At 39.1% G+C, this 14281-nt stretch overlaps 1 protein-coding gene across 10 annotated transcripts in view; it reads left to right on the plus strand.

Moving 5' to 3' along the window:
* BBX (BBX high mobility group box domain containing) overlaps positions 1-14281 on the plus strand; it is a 166723-nt gene that overhangs the window by 37103 nt on the left and 115339 nt on the right. For 7 of the 10 annotated variants that reach the window (XM_035274362.3, XM_035274363.3, XM_035274364.3 and 4 more), the window contains exon 1: positions 13567-13752. The exons of the other annotated variants lie outside the window; for them this stretch is intronic. In XM_035274362.3, coding sequence (XP_035130253.2) covers positions 13648-13752 — 105 coding nt within the window. In that variant the 5' untranslated portion in view covers positions 13567-13647. Of the gene's footprint in view, positions 1-13566; positions 13753-14281 lie in introns of those variants that run through there. 10 annotated transcript variants of the gene reach the window in all.

The following is a 14281-nucleotide window of genomic DNA, read 5'->3' on the forward strand; positions in this document are numbered from 1 at the left end:
GACCTCCTGCAGTAATTGAATTACAGACAAAAAGGCCCATTTGTTGCAGTTGTAGTAATTATGTGGTGAAGCAGTTAATTTTGAGCAAGTGTGAAAAGATGTCACATTGTCACAGAAAGGATCAGGAAGAAAAAATCACTTTCCACTGTAGCATATTGATCTGATACCTCAGAAGCCTGATACTTTGTCCTTCATTAAATCACATTTAAAATATTTGATTTTAAAATAACTTATTGACTTTCTTTTTTGTCTGTAAAATAATACATGTTGAATGAGAATAACACCAAAAAGCATGGAGATAAAAATAGCTACCAGTCAGTGTATACACCACTCCACATCCACTGTGAACATTTTGTTGTTTGTCCTTCCAGCATTTTTGCTAGGCATAAAAATACTTGAACAGTTTTCTTTTTCATTAGAATTATGGTACATGAATGTTATTGTAGAAATAGATACTTCCTCGTATGTTCATGATGTATCATAAAACACTGCCATTTGATAGGATGGGAAGCATAGTTTTCTTTTTCAGGGAAAAGAAAATAGCTATTTTGCTAGAGAAGAAAAACTTCAGGGTCTTCTAAGGATTTATTTGTGATCACACTTGCCTGATACTGATAGATGCAATGGTATACACATTGCTTGTTTGAATTGTCATTCTTTAATTCTACTTTCTTAACTTTGCTGCAGATGCTCTTAGTCACTGTGTGTTCACACACTAGAGTGGTTAATGCTCCTTTTAGAAGCTAAGCTATCAGGCTGTCAGTCAAGAATGCACTAACTATTGACTTTATGGGTGAGTCCCAAAACTTAGATTTGGCATTAGAGGTCACATTCATACAAAACTCTGTTTTATGAGAGCAGGAAATGCTTTACGGTCCAAGTGCTGTTAGCAGTTTTCCAGTTTGTATCTATGGATCTGTCAGCTCTACACTTTGTGGAAAGTATGCATGCATGTGCCTGCACATGTGTTAACTTTAAAAGAGTAATTCTTTTCTATGAAACCTGCTTTATTTTTTCTTACCCAGAAAGATTCTATTGTGGTAATGGGAACTTCTCACCCAGAATTATAAACCTTCCTTAGGCTTCAGTTAGATCCTGCTGTTGTTCTCTACTAAATGAACATTAAGTTATCAAAAAAACCTTCCTGTTATTTTACTATGTCAATATCTGTTGTTTCCTTCCTGCGTTAAAAGACCCCAGATGGAAAATTGTCTTTCTAAATTCCCTTCAGCAATACCTATTGCAGGTAAGAAATTTTTTTTTTTAATGCTGTAATGTGGTACCATTTATCTTCTCTAATTGTTTAGCATGAACCGTGGAGATGACAGGGATATTTTTATTGTTTTAAAATAAGCTTGCTTCATTCTGCATATTATCATTAGACTTTCGCCATAGCAGTAAATATGAAACGTTAAGAAATAGATCCCATTTTTAAACATAAAATTTAAACTATGTTTCAGTTTAAGGTCTTCAGATTTTTTTCCCATAGTTGCAATATTTGTTTCTGAGATAATAGACCCTGTCCAAGGAGATGCTGAGGAGCTCTCCAGCACCTTCTGACATGCCAGAGGAGGGATTGAGAGGGACTCCCAGGTAGTCAAATGGATGCTGTTGCTATGGCAAGTTCCTACATCACCATGACAAGCAGAAACATCCAAGGGAGCAGCAGTGGCAGAGCAAAAGCAGCTGCTTCTAGCCTGACAACTAAAAGTTGAAAACTTACATGACTGAATTTCAGGGAACATTTTTCCCATAGTTGAGAATGGGGTGCCTAACTAAACCATCAATGTCAGCTATGAACAGTGAGGAAAATGCTTTTGTAAAATCAAAGATAGATACTGTATTTGGAATTTGTTCAGGAAGAATAACTTTGCAATTGCAAATATACTTTTAACTGCAGTATTTTGCTATCTATCTTCAAAGGCAAGCTCTGTCTTGATAGTTAAGCCACTTCCTGCCTTTCATCTTTTTTTCTGATTATAGGCAAAGTGGAGGGGTGGGGGGGAAGCAGCACCATAGAAGTGGCACTTTTTTTTTTATGAGCTGTTTTAAAACATGAGCAACTGAATTAAATATTTTTGAAAGTAAAGTTGGTTCTGAGGAAATGCACTTGTAATTTTGGGGCAGGGTCACTATGAATGGCTTTCAGATGACTTCTGCCAAATAATAGCAGAGGTCAACAGTATAATCTATAAAGAAACTAGAGGAACAGAAAATAAGAATGTATTAGCTTTAGGAGCCAGGATGTTACCTAGACTGACAGGAGGCTGCCAGGGTTAAGAAGCAAGTTTTAAGAAAATAGGAAGCCCATCTGATAGGAGACAGTATCCGCCAGAGAAGACACCGGTTTGTCAGTTTGACAGGTTCTCGTTCATGGAATCAGCACAAAGTTACCTTGATCCACTTTAACCTGAGGGTATTTAATCAGGTGTTTGGTATAACAAATGTTGGGCATGGTAATTTGGGGCCACATTAGGCTAGTTGCAAAATCACACTTGAACAGCCTTAACCAAGATGATTTTTCTAAATGAAATTTAAGGAAGCAAACGATAGGAAACTCATCAAAGTTTGCTGAAAATTACATGTAGAAGATGCACTATTCCCTTTCCTTCTTAGCCTTCATTTTTCTTCGTCAGCTCTCACCAGTGATGCATCTGTGAGAGGGTAATGCAGGCTGTCCGCTATGAGTAATGGGCCTTGATTTCCACTTTTGTGATTGCTTGATATCTGCTGTAAGTAATGCCTTACGGGCATTCTCCCTGTGTCCTAGAGCATTTTAACTAATATTCTATTTGGGCAGAAGTCCCAATAATCACAGAATTTTTCATTCAACTTTTCTAATTTTTGTCTTTATTGATTTCCGGTAAAACTCAGTGCAGATTTTTGCACGTTCATTTTGTACACACAAGTATTTTTGTTGGCATGTACCTTTTCGTTTTGATATTCTTTCTTTTGAGAATAGCAAGGAACCCTGAGAATTGTTAGACCATTCTCAAAATAGATCATTTCTTGTCTGCTGCCTTTGGCTGTGACTTCTCTTATTGGGGATAATAGAAGAAAATTCCCTTTAGAAGCTGTTCCTTTGTTGATCCGGTTGATTTCAGAGGCGAAAAGTGAAGAAACTAAGAGTTCTTTTGATTATCTTACTGTAAATCAACCTGACCATTTTCACTCTTCAAAACAGTGCTGTACTCATTTTACTTGCTAATATTACAAATTCAAGTAATCTCAGGTTTATAATTTAGTAGGAAAATACATAAATATGGGTACGTGTTTCTGTGCAAAACGTTTAGTTTTAACTTAACCTCCTGTGAATTCAGTTTTACAGATGATTAAATTGGTGAGTTTAGATCAGTTCTAACATTGTACGGTTTGATTTGCAATTTCCCAATGTATGCTTCATAAAATCCTAGATCTAGAAATAACCACAAGAGAAACCTTCTGGTTTACCTCTGTCTGTTCGAGCAGCAGATTTAACATAAGAAGAGCTGTCTGTGTTTTTTGTTGTTCTTGTTTTTTGTGTTGTTTTTCTTTATGTTTTCGGAAGAATTCAGTCTTTTCTGGTGTTGGGTACCTGACCAATAATTTCTGACTACAGTATCTTTAGGGAGCATTCTGAATAGGTCTTGAGAAATATGGGTTATAAAATTCCAAATAGGTTGGTAGTCGTAGTGGTCCAGGTCCTGCTGTGTTTATGAGTGAAATACTTAGAGCTCAGCTCCTACATCTCCCTCCCTCTCTCCTGCTCCTCCCCACTTCCACCCAACATACTTTTCTTCTTTATCACACTCATTGTGAGAAATTTGCAGTAGTAAAAGAGAAATTGGAATTTAAGGTTCTATATAGCTGGTAGTAGTGATACCTCCAAGATGAATCTCAGAAAATTTGGAAGTTAGTATAACATGGACTCCAGAATATTTGGGAAATACTAAATGAGTCTCACTAGCAAAATATGTGTATGAATTTATATACTTACATAATTTTATGTTGTATGTATGATATACTTTATTTATGCTAATAAGCCAAACCCGTGAAAAAAAGTACCCCAAAATAGTTATTTAGATTCTTTCTTTTAATATTTTCTTGTTATATACAAATCACTAAATGAACTTAAGGATTATTTGATGATACATCCCGTATAAATGATCACATTAAGGCAGTGATTTAATTGTACTTTAAGCTCATAATGCTGACTGAAATGAAGTTAAATTTATACTAAGTCATTGTAGCAGTACATGGTGCATGTCACTTGAAAAAGAACCTCACAGATTAAAGTTGAAAAGGGTAATCACCTAATCACTGTGCCTTACCTCTGAGGCCCCTGATCTTTACAGGACTTAGTGGAAACCTTTTTTGTTTAATCCCCTTTTTTTTAAAGGTATTAAACAGTCACAAAGTTTACAGTTCTCCCAAATGCTTTTAAAGCCACCTACATTGTGGGCAAGAAGTGTTAACAAGTAGTAAGCAGCAGTGTAAGGTTCTAGCTGGACCACCTGCTCTGAATCCTGGTTTTCCAGTGTGCTAGCCGTGTTGCCCAGGGCAGGTTCCTCTTCGTGCCTCAGTTGCCTCATCTGTAAAATATTATGGGTTCTCCTTCATAGTGTAGCTCTGAGAATTATGTGAATTTTATGATTGTAAAGACTTAGAGTAGTGCCTAGTGTATAGTTAAGTGGAGGAAGACTTAGAGTAGTGCCTAGTGTATAGTTAAGACAAGGAAAAAAAAGGCAGATTCAGCACCACTATTCTTCATGTTTTGTGATACATGAGAATTCTAATTTCAGTTTGGAACTACACATCTTTACTCATTTCCAATAAAAATATAGTTTAATAAGTTGAAAGTGTTCATATTTCTGAAAAGGGGGTGTTACTGTTTTTATCACATTGCAGTTATTTGACTTCGTAAATCTTAAATATTAGGTGTAACATTCAAATTGATATATTATGACAAATTTCTAAGACTATAAACCTACGGTGATTTGTAAGTAGGAAAATTTTTAAACTGTTTTGGAAGATAGTTGAAGAAGTAGCAACAGTAGTTGTCTGGACTTGGCAGTATCAATAATTTAGCACTTTCGGTGGTCGAGGACAGACCCCTCTTTCTACGCTTCATGTCTAGGGGCACTTGAACTCCCCATTGATTTTTCCATCGCACAGGAGCTCCTCAGTGTTCCAGCCAGTTCCTCTCTGAGTTTGGATTACTGTGAGGAGGCCCAGGATTTAAAGGCCCAGATGTGGCTACATTTGTTACTTGTCCAAGCTGCAGACAGTTGTGGTATTCACATTTTCTAGTATCACAGGCAGTTTTGCTTCAGATTCTGAATAAATGCAAAAGTAGGGTTCAGCTGGTTTAATCCTAACCAACCCGTTAAAGGCCTGAATCTCATGATTTCGCAAAGTTTGACATGATCATAATAAATAATGCACTGAATTGTGTCTAAAGTAAAAAATTTCTATTTAATTAGGGCCTCTATGACTTTGCTTTGAGGACATTAGAAATTGACTTTTTTTTTCTTTTTGATACATAGTCTCTCTGTCACTCAGGCTAGAGTGCAGTGACACAATCTCAGCTCACTGCGACCACCTCCCAGGTTCAAGCAATTCTTCTGCCTCGGCCTCCCAAATAGCTGGGACCAGAGGTACGTGCCACCACACCCGGCTGATGTTTGTATTTTTAGTAGAGACGGGGTTTCATTTGGCCAAGCTGGTCTCCAACTCCTGACCTTTTGATCTGCCCATCTTGGCCTCCCAAATAGCTGGAATTACAGGTGTGAGCCACTGCACTGGCCAGAAATTGACTTTTTTAAGGAAAGAAAATAATTTTCAATATACTTCTAAAATAAATGTAGGGAAGTCTTATTAAACTGTCAGAAAAGTTATCTTTTCCTTAATACACAATTCTTTTTTTTTTGAGATGGTGTTTCACTCTTGTTACCCAGGCTGGACTGCAATGGCATGACCTCGGCTCACCGCAACCTCCGCCTCCTGGGTTCGGGCAATTGTCCTGCCTCAGCCTCCCGAGTAGCCGGGATTACAGGCACGCACCACCATGCCCAGCTAATTTTTTGTATTTTTAGTAGAGACGGGGTTTCACCATGTTGACCAGGATGGTCTCGATCTGTTGACCTCGTGATCCACCCGCCTCGGCCTCCCAAAGTGCTGGGATTGCAGGCGTGAGCCACTGCACCCGGCCCTTAATACAGAATTCTAAGAAAGCACATCAGAAATGTTTAAAATGTCAGAAGTTAAAAAACAATTTAGTGACAGTATACTAAATTCAGTTTTAAGCCAATTTTCAAATCATAGAATCCAGTGTGAGTTAATAATGGGAGGCAGTTTGCATAAACTGTAGGAAAAACAGGAGTGGGACAAATACACAAAACAGCTGTTCCAGTTTTTCTTTTTTTTTTTTTTGAGATGGAGTTTCGCTCTTGTGACCAAGGCTGAAGTGCAATGGCGCGATCTCGGCTCACCGCAACCTCTGTCTCCTGGGCTCAGGCAATTCTCCTGCCTCAGCCTCACGAATAGCTGGGATTACAGGCATGCACCACCATGCCCAGCTAAGTTTTTGTATTTTTAGTAGAGATGGGGTTTCACCATGTTGAGCAGGATGGTCTCGATCTCTTGACCTCGTGATCCACCCGCCTCGGCCTCCCAAAGTGCTGGGATTACAGGCGTGAGCCACCACGCCCAGCCCCAGTTTTTCTTAAGACCCATCTATACAGTTAAGTTTTGTTGTGTTTGTTGTTGTTGCTGTTGTTTTAACAACTGTACAGGCTAGGTGAAGGCCTGCAAAGCCTATTTATTGCGTCTTTATTTTTCTGGTAGAGAATTCAGAGAGGGGAATGGAGAACTTATGGACAGGGCAGTGGGGACTGCAGGACAGCCTGGCCCCTGCTGGAGATAAGGAGGTAAAATCATAGCATACAGTGGTAATAACAGGCCTTCATGGTCATCTAGCCCAACTTTCTGAATGCTTGAAGAACTTCCACAGTTTTTCAACTTCATCAGTTGCTAATTTTGTCCTTGACCTGGCCTGACATTGGATCTGTTTTTCCTTTTGTGATGTGAAAGCCAGGACTAGACACTGGTCATTTTCACTCTGTCTAATACCATTATCGGTCCCATAGTTCACTATGCAAAAAAGTACTCTACAAGCAACAGAAAATGAATATGAAAAGTGCCAAGTGGGCCGGGCATGGTGGCCAATGCCTGTAATCCCAGCACTTTGGGAGCCCTAGGTGGGTGAATCACCTGGGGTAAGAAGTTCAAGACCAGCTTGGCCAACATGGTGAAACCTTGTCTCTACTAAAAATACAAAAATTAGCTGGGCATGGTGATCTCAGTTACTCGGGAGGCTGAGGCAGGAAAATCACTTGAACCCAGGAGGCTGAGGTTGCAGTTAGCCGAGATCGTACCACTAATCTCCAGCCTGGGAGACAAGAGCAAAACTAAGGAAAAAAAAAAAAAGTACAAAATGTTATGTATATTTTACATCTGTTCCCAGATTGTCTTTGACCATTTCTGTATGAATGCCAACAAAATTCCAATTCTGTTCTCCCTGCAGCATTCTTTTTCTATAAAGGGCCAGCTAGTTCTTCCTAGGTCAAGCCTGAGATTCCAGAAATGGCCAGTCACCTGGGTTATTTTGAGCAATCATGTCCCTTGGAAAGTTCCTGGACCTACCCCGGTCCTAAATAATAGCACAACAAATAACTGAGCAGTTATTTTCAGACTTTTCTCAGTGTATTGTTGATGCCCAAAGTAAGAGAATCCAGGTCACAGTTAGCAAAGTTTACAGTGGCAGGAAGCTCTTGGGGGAACCTGGGATTCATTCTTGACGGTGTGTTTGGCAGTGTGGATAAATTTAGCCATTAGTTAAAGGGTTAATAATGGGGCAAATTGGAATCATCAGAGGAAGTAAAGAGAATTGTCTGATTTCTCCAACGGCTTTTATAATTGCCAAGTGTCCAGTGCCAAGAATGTTATAGTATTATATGTTATCTATTTCCTGATGGTTCTGACCACATTTGTTGCACTCTGTTACCTGCTGTCTAGTTCCCAAGTGGTTTCATTATTATATAGGTTTTTATCTCACCAACAGGTTCTTTATTGTTTCAACTCATATTTTATAACCACTGTCATCTCTCTTAATGCTAGTTCATGAATAGGTCCTCAAAAGGTTGATTTGGCATCAGGTCTCCCTAGAGGAGTTAGATAAGAGCTAGAGAAAGAATTTGCCCACCTTTTAGTACAGATTTTTAGCAATCATCAAAGCAAATGGCTGGGAGAACTCAGCAAGCAGAATTCTTTTTTGACTCCTCAGTGAGCCTTCCCTTTAGGTTTGAGAGAAGCTGTAATAAGATATAAAACATGTCTGATGTTTGGTGGTAGATTGTGATTTTTGGTACACAGCAGACAATGACAGGTTTTCTTTATTTTTTTTCCCCCTTGAATCAGGGTGATCAGTATATTTTATTTACTCCACTTGGTTCTTTGTCAAACTTTTGCCTAAATTTACTTTTATTGTTAAGCCATCTAATAGTACATTTTTTTTTTTTAATCTAGCAATTCTCGGACATTTGTGAAGACCTTTTTTGGTACAAAATGTCTTTTGAATTTTTGCTTATACTTAAAAATATTTGCAATAAACACAGGAAGTTGTATGCTACTCTGAGATTATAGGGGAGGTTTGTAGAGTTCCCTTTCCTTACATGCTGTGTTGCTTATGGAAATGACAAGCTTTCATAATATCTATTAAGATGTAACCTGCCTATTGTGTTCAGTGCAGAATGCTGAATTTAGTTAAAATGTTAAGAAATGTTTGTTCCACCTCTGCCTCTCAGAAAAATTAGATGGAGATGCATGTGCTCTCCATCAGGAAAGCATATTTGTTTTGAAAGATGCAGCACTCACGGGCTGTCAGTCATAACGACTTCTGAGAGTACTTTAAGAGCTGCGACATCAATATTTACAAAATACAAGTACATTGCATCACAGACATGTGCTGTTCCGATTCCCTCCTTCCCTCAGTGTATTCAGTGTGATTAAATCTATGCGGAAGAGTGTTTTGAGGTACAAATGGAAGTTTGGGATTCCTCTAACGTAAATACTGAGATGAATGAAATACTAACAAGGCTTTTAAAATGGAATTACTTCTCCTCCCAAAGTAAATATATTGATTAAAAACTAAAATCAGTGATAGAATCAGATAGAAGAAAGTACCTCTGTGGAAGGTCCAGAGCCTTTGTAGGCTGTGTTTCTAGTTTGCTCCTTAATGACATTATAAAGATTACATAAATCTCTCTGAGGCTTCTCTCACTCAGCTGTAAAATGGGCATAATTATACTCATTTTATGGGATTTTACAATATTCAATAAATATGTTCAGTAAATGCTTTATAAGTTATAAAGTGGTACGTAATTGGAAAGCAGCCAGTAAGGTAGCCTAGGAGTTTTTAATGGCAGTCCTAGCTTTTTGTATAAGAAAATATATTCGGAACTTACTAATGAAATGTTCAAGTTATATCTTATAAAGTGCTTTATCATAAAAAATAAAACAGAAATATGTCACAACAATGACTTTATTATCATATTATAATCTATCTTTGAAAAAAATTAAAAGCATCATGGGCTTACTGGTAGCATATAGTCCTGTCGTTGTTCCTATATTCTGCCACTAACTCTTGTGGCCTGATAAATTACTAAATGAAAGCATTGTCTCCATCTTGGTCCCCCCTCCCCTCACCCCACCAACATAATGCCATTGTGTGAATATGGAAAGGCTTGGCTGGACATTTATCACAAAGTACATTGAAGATTCCAAGTAGCAGTGGACTAAATTAATGAGAAACGGTTGTTAGCAGCATTCAGAATCTTGCTTAGGGGAAAAATGATATTAAATTTGTTAAGTCCTGGGTCTAACCCAACATGTGGATGGTTACCTCTCCCTAAAATCAACAAACACAGTGACTTAATGATGTAAAAGAGCTTCTTAAGTGATTTCCTAGGCTTATATGGTAATGATTATTTTGCAGAGGAGCTTTTTTTGGTATTAGAAAGCATTACCTTTGTATTTAAATAGGATGCTAGATGATAAAATTTGGCCAGCAGAGGGAGCAGAACTTACGTAAATTGGGCTGTAAGGAAAATACTCTGAGTAAAAGTATATCTTGTGGGTATTGGTTTACAATATTTTTGGACTGTGCATTGAGAAGAAAATTAGAGGAAGGAAGTTCGGGTCATATTAAAACCAGTTCTTTATATTCTTGCTTTGGTTAATTTTTTTTTTTTTTTGAGGAAGTCTCACTCTGTTACCCAGGCTGAAGTACATTGGCACGATCACAATTCACTGTAGCCTCTACCTCCTGGCTCCTGGGCTCCATATTCTCCCACCTCAGCCTCCTAAATAGCTGGGACCACATGACATGTCAAAATTACAAATAGAGAGTCATTTTTTCTCTCTTCGGATCTGTTGCATAAAAACTGGTTCTAAGTAAATACAATCACTAGGTGTTTTAGTTTGGCAGTTGGAGTATGCTATTTGAGTAACTTAGGAATTTCTGAAATGGAAAGTCACAGAGCAGGGTGTGGCAAGGATGCAGTAGAAAAGAAAGAGAGTGAACAAGGGAAGGACTAGGAGCAAGAGGAATGGACTTCAGGGAACAGTCCTAGAACTCACTCATTCACCAAGTATTTATTTGCCTGCAGTGTGCCCGGCTCTGCGTCAGGCCCTGGAGATCCATCATGGTGAACATGGTGCAGCCCCTGTTCCCTGTCACAGTTCAGTGTGACATAAAGAAGGAAAGAGGTCATTTCAATGTAGCCTATTGTGTAAGGTGCTGTGGAGACCCCTTTCTCAGACTTGAAAGGACCAGAAGGGGCATGAAGTGAGATTCAAGCTAAACCCTGAAGCAGGGATGAGAGTTCCACTGGAATGAAACAGCAGTCAGGTTCCAGGAGGCAGGAGTGCACGGCAAACTGCAGGTGATGGTGTGGCTCAATATGGGTAGAACATTGAGTGAGAATGGAGCAAACTTCAGCTGTAAAGGCAAGCTGGACTAGGTCAGGAAGAATCTTACATGTTTATGTGAAGGAAGGAGTCTGGAGTTTTTCCTTAGTACATTGAGGGACTATTAAAGAGACTCCCTTTAGGAGAAGGACATGAGCAGATATTTGCTGTATGGAGAATTAAAGTTAGCAGAGCTATGGGTAAGAGGGTCAGACAACTGAACCAGCCTAGTGGGGCTGGAGAGGAGTGAACTCTTGTAAGAGGTAGAAGGGATAGATCTTTGGGAGATTAGATGTCAGGATAAGCAGTTAACTGCAGTGATTTCAGCTTATGGAAAGCAAGTTGTAAAGAAAGATATGCTTTCCAGATGTTTATGTAAAGAGAAGGGATGTCTAGTTTCTATTCCCCAGGCTCTGAGAACTCCACAAGGGTATGGTGGAGGCAGAGGCCTGGCCCAGACAAGATTTTTCTTGTATTTTCTCTAATCATAGTGAGGTAGAGAAGCCAGAGGTGATAGCGAAGTTAGAACAAGTTTTAAGTTCTTTCCAGGAAACTAATCCTGAGGTTTAGAAGCAAGAATATTAGGAACCAGGTCACTTAGTAAAGCACATCATGGGGCGTGGGGGCTGTGAACAAATGACAGTGCTGAGAAGGCTGGTTCTTGGGTCCTAGTTATGTGAGGCAGTCCTGTAGCCTGAGGGCTAGAGGCCAGTTTGTTCAAAGAGAGATGACTAGCTAAAGGAGGGTAAGAATCCAGGGAGATTTTTAAACTTGAGATTGTGCATAGACTGAAGGAACAGAATTAACTATTGACAGTTCATCAAAGTAACCGAAAGACTAATGGCTCAGGATAACAGGAGGGAAGCATAGAGATTTGGGGTAAGGTGAGGGAAGGATTTGACCCTATATCTTTACCTTTGAAAGAAAACAGAAGAAGAAAAGAAATTTTGAAATTGGTAGGCAAGATGAGAAGTTGGGAGGGTCCAGGAAAGTTAACACCTTCCTGCAAGTTTAACCAGGAAGCAAAGATATTTTTCTTAGAGTAACAGGGATTGTGGGTAGTGGGCGAGGGCAGTATGGGGACATGATTGAAAGCTGAGGCTCTACGGAGCGGAAGACCTTGATTTCAATCCTTGCCTCATCATGTGCTGGCAGAGTGGCCTTGGGCATGCTGCTTAAGGTTTGTCCTTCTTGCTTTATACTTAAAATGTATTCATTGTCTTATCTTCCACCTAGAGTTGTATTAAGGATTAACGAAATTAATTCTGGTAAAGTGTTCAGCATGTAGCAAATGTTCAATAAAATTTATGATGATGAAGCAATATTATATAGTGGTCAAAAACCAGACTCTGAACTCAGACCTCCTGAGTTCAAGTACTCGCTTCACCAATTACATGCTAGTTGTGTGATTTATAAACATCATTCACAGCTCACCAAGTAATCAGTAAATATGTATTCAACTGCACTGACAGTAAATATGGAGACTCCATGAGCTTGTCTTCCCGTGCTTCCATTTCTTGCCAATGTGATACTTACGTTCTACCCATGTGACAAATGGATATAGGAAAGCCTTCGTTAATTTATAAGCTGAATGTTATCTTTGCCTCAGTTTTCTCATCTGTAAAAAAGGGGATAATAGTACCTACCTCTTAGGCTTATCATAAGTTAAGAGTTAATAAATATAATCTCTAGCTCTGGTGCGTAGGAAGCATTATGTATGTCTAGCTAGCATTGTCATCATTTATCCTCACTCACATCATCAGTAGGAGCTGAGAAACAGAATTTATAAGGGGCACTGTGGCATTGACTATGTAACTGAATAAGGCAAGTGAAAAGGATAAAAGTAAAGGACAAGGAAAAAAGCACTTAAGAGCAACCTGAAATTGAAAACTTTTGTGGTAAGGTCAGAAACAGGGGCAGCCAGAAACCTGGGGATAGACCTGAGAAGGAAAATGGTTGGGAAGTTTGCAGTTAGGGTTTGTTACTGGACCATCTGTGAAAGTGTAAGAGAGCCAGTGAGCTGAAGGTACAGTAGTACTCTATTTTGAGAGAATAAGGAACGTTATTGACAAATAACCAGAGAAGGGAATAAAGGAGCATGTTTTAGACAGCTGTTTGGAAGTGACTTTGATTTTATTCTATTTATTACATTGCCTTGTCAATTTACTTGTTTCTTTTCTCCCTTTCCCTTCCAAACAACCTTTCCTGGCTTCTTATTTCTTCTTCTCTGCATATTTCTTTTCAAGCCTTATGTCCCTTCTGCCTTGTAGCAAAACAACATAAAGAAAGGCATAATAAGAAAGCAGAAAAGTATTGTTTCTATGTTCAATTCTCCACATATTCACTGAACATCTATTCCCTGTCTAGCACAGAGATCTTTGCTCTGACAGATCCAAAAAAAGCATCTGGCATGTTCATTACCCTCAAGGGTCTCTGTGGGAGGAATTGACATGAAATCATTATACATACATTGTACAGGAAAATGATAATTGTCGTACAATCAAGTGTCAAAAATTATGGCACAGCCATTAAGTGTTGCAGTGATCGAAAAAGGTGCTCAGAAAGGAGAGAGACATGAGCTGAGGCAAACACAGCTCTTTAGAAATGGAAGTTCAGAGAGGCCTTGCATAGAGAGGGAGAATGGGGGTGTGGGGGACGGTATGCAGGCCTGGGAGAGCCGAGAAAGGACTACGCAGAAGCATGTGGCCGGTGTGGAGAGCAGGGCGGACACCAGCCCGGCAGGAGGTGAGTTGAATGGGAGGTAAGGCTGGACACTTAACCCTTACAGAGCATGGCTCAGCGGGTGATCAATAAATATGTGTTGGGCTGCATTGAGAGTAAAGGAGGAAGAGACACACATGAGCTTATCCTCCTGTATTTCAGCTTCTTGTCAATATGATCATTATGTCCTAGCCATATAATAAGTACATATAATAAAAGCCTTTGTGAATTTATAAACTAAAAGAGAAAATACTTTTTTGTTAGGTCTGTTGAAAAATAGGAATTTGGTGGCTTTTGATTAACAATGTAAACACCTCCAAAAAAATTCTAGGAAAACAGAAGGTTGCATTTTTGGAAGGTGTGGTGGGGAACATGTCCTAGCTGGTTGCTGACTTCTCTCTGTGTATAGCTTTTCCTCAAGTCACCTCTTTGGGTGCCTTATCTCTTTCAAGGTAGCTTTTGTCTCTGTTTGTTGCCTAGAGCAGCATTCCATTTGAGAACCATGTTAAGCCATCCCAAAGCTAAGTGTCATGGACTGTAGGTATTAGAGATC

This window comes from Callithrix jacchus, chromosome 15, assembly GCF_049354715.1.
Source record: "Callithrix jacchus isolate 240 chromosome 15, calJac240_pri, whole genome shotgun sequence".
Taxonomy (NCBI): domain Eukaryota; kingdom Metazoa; phylum Chordata; class Mammalia; order Primates; family Cebidae; genus Callithrix; species Callithrix jacchus.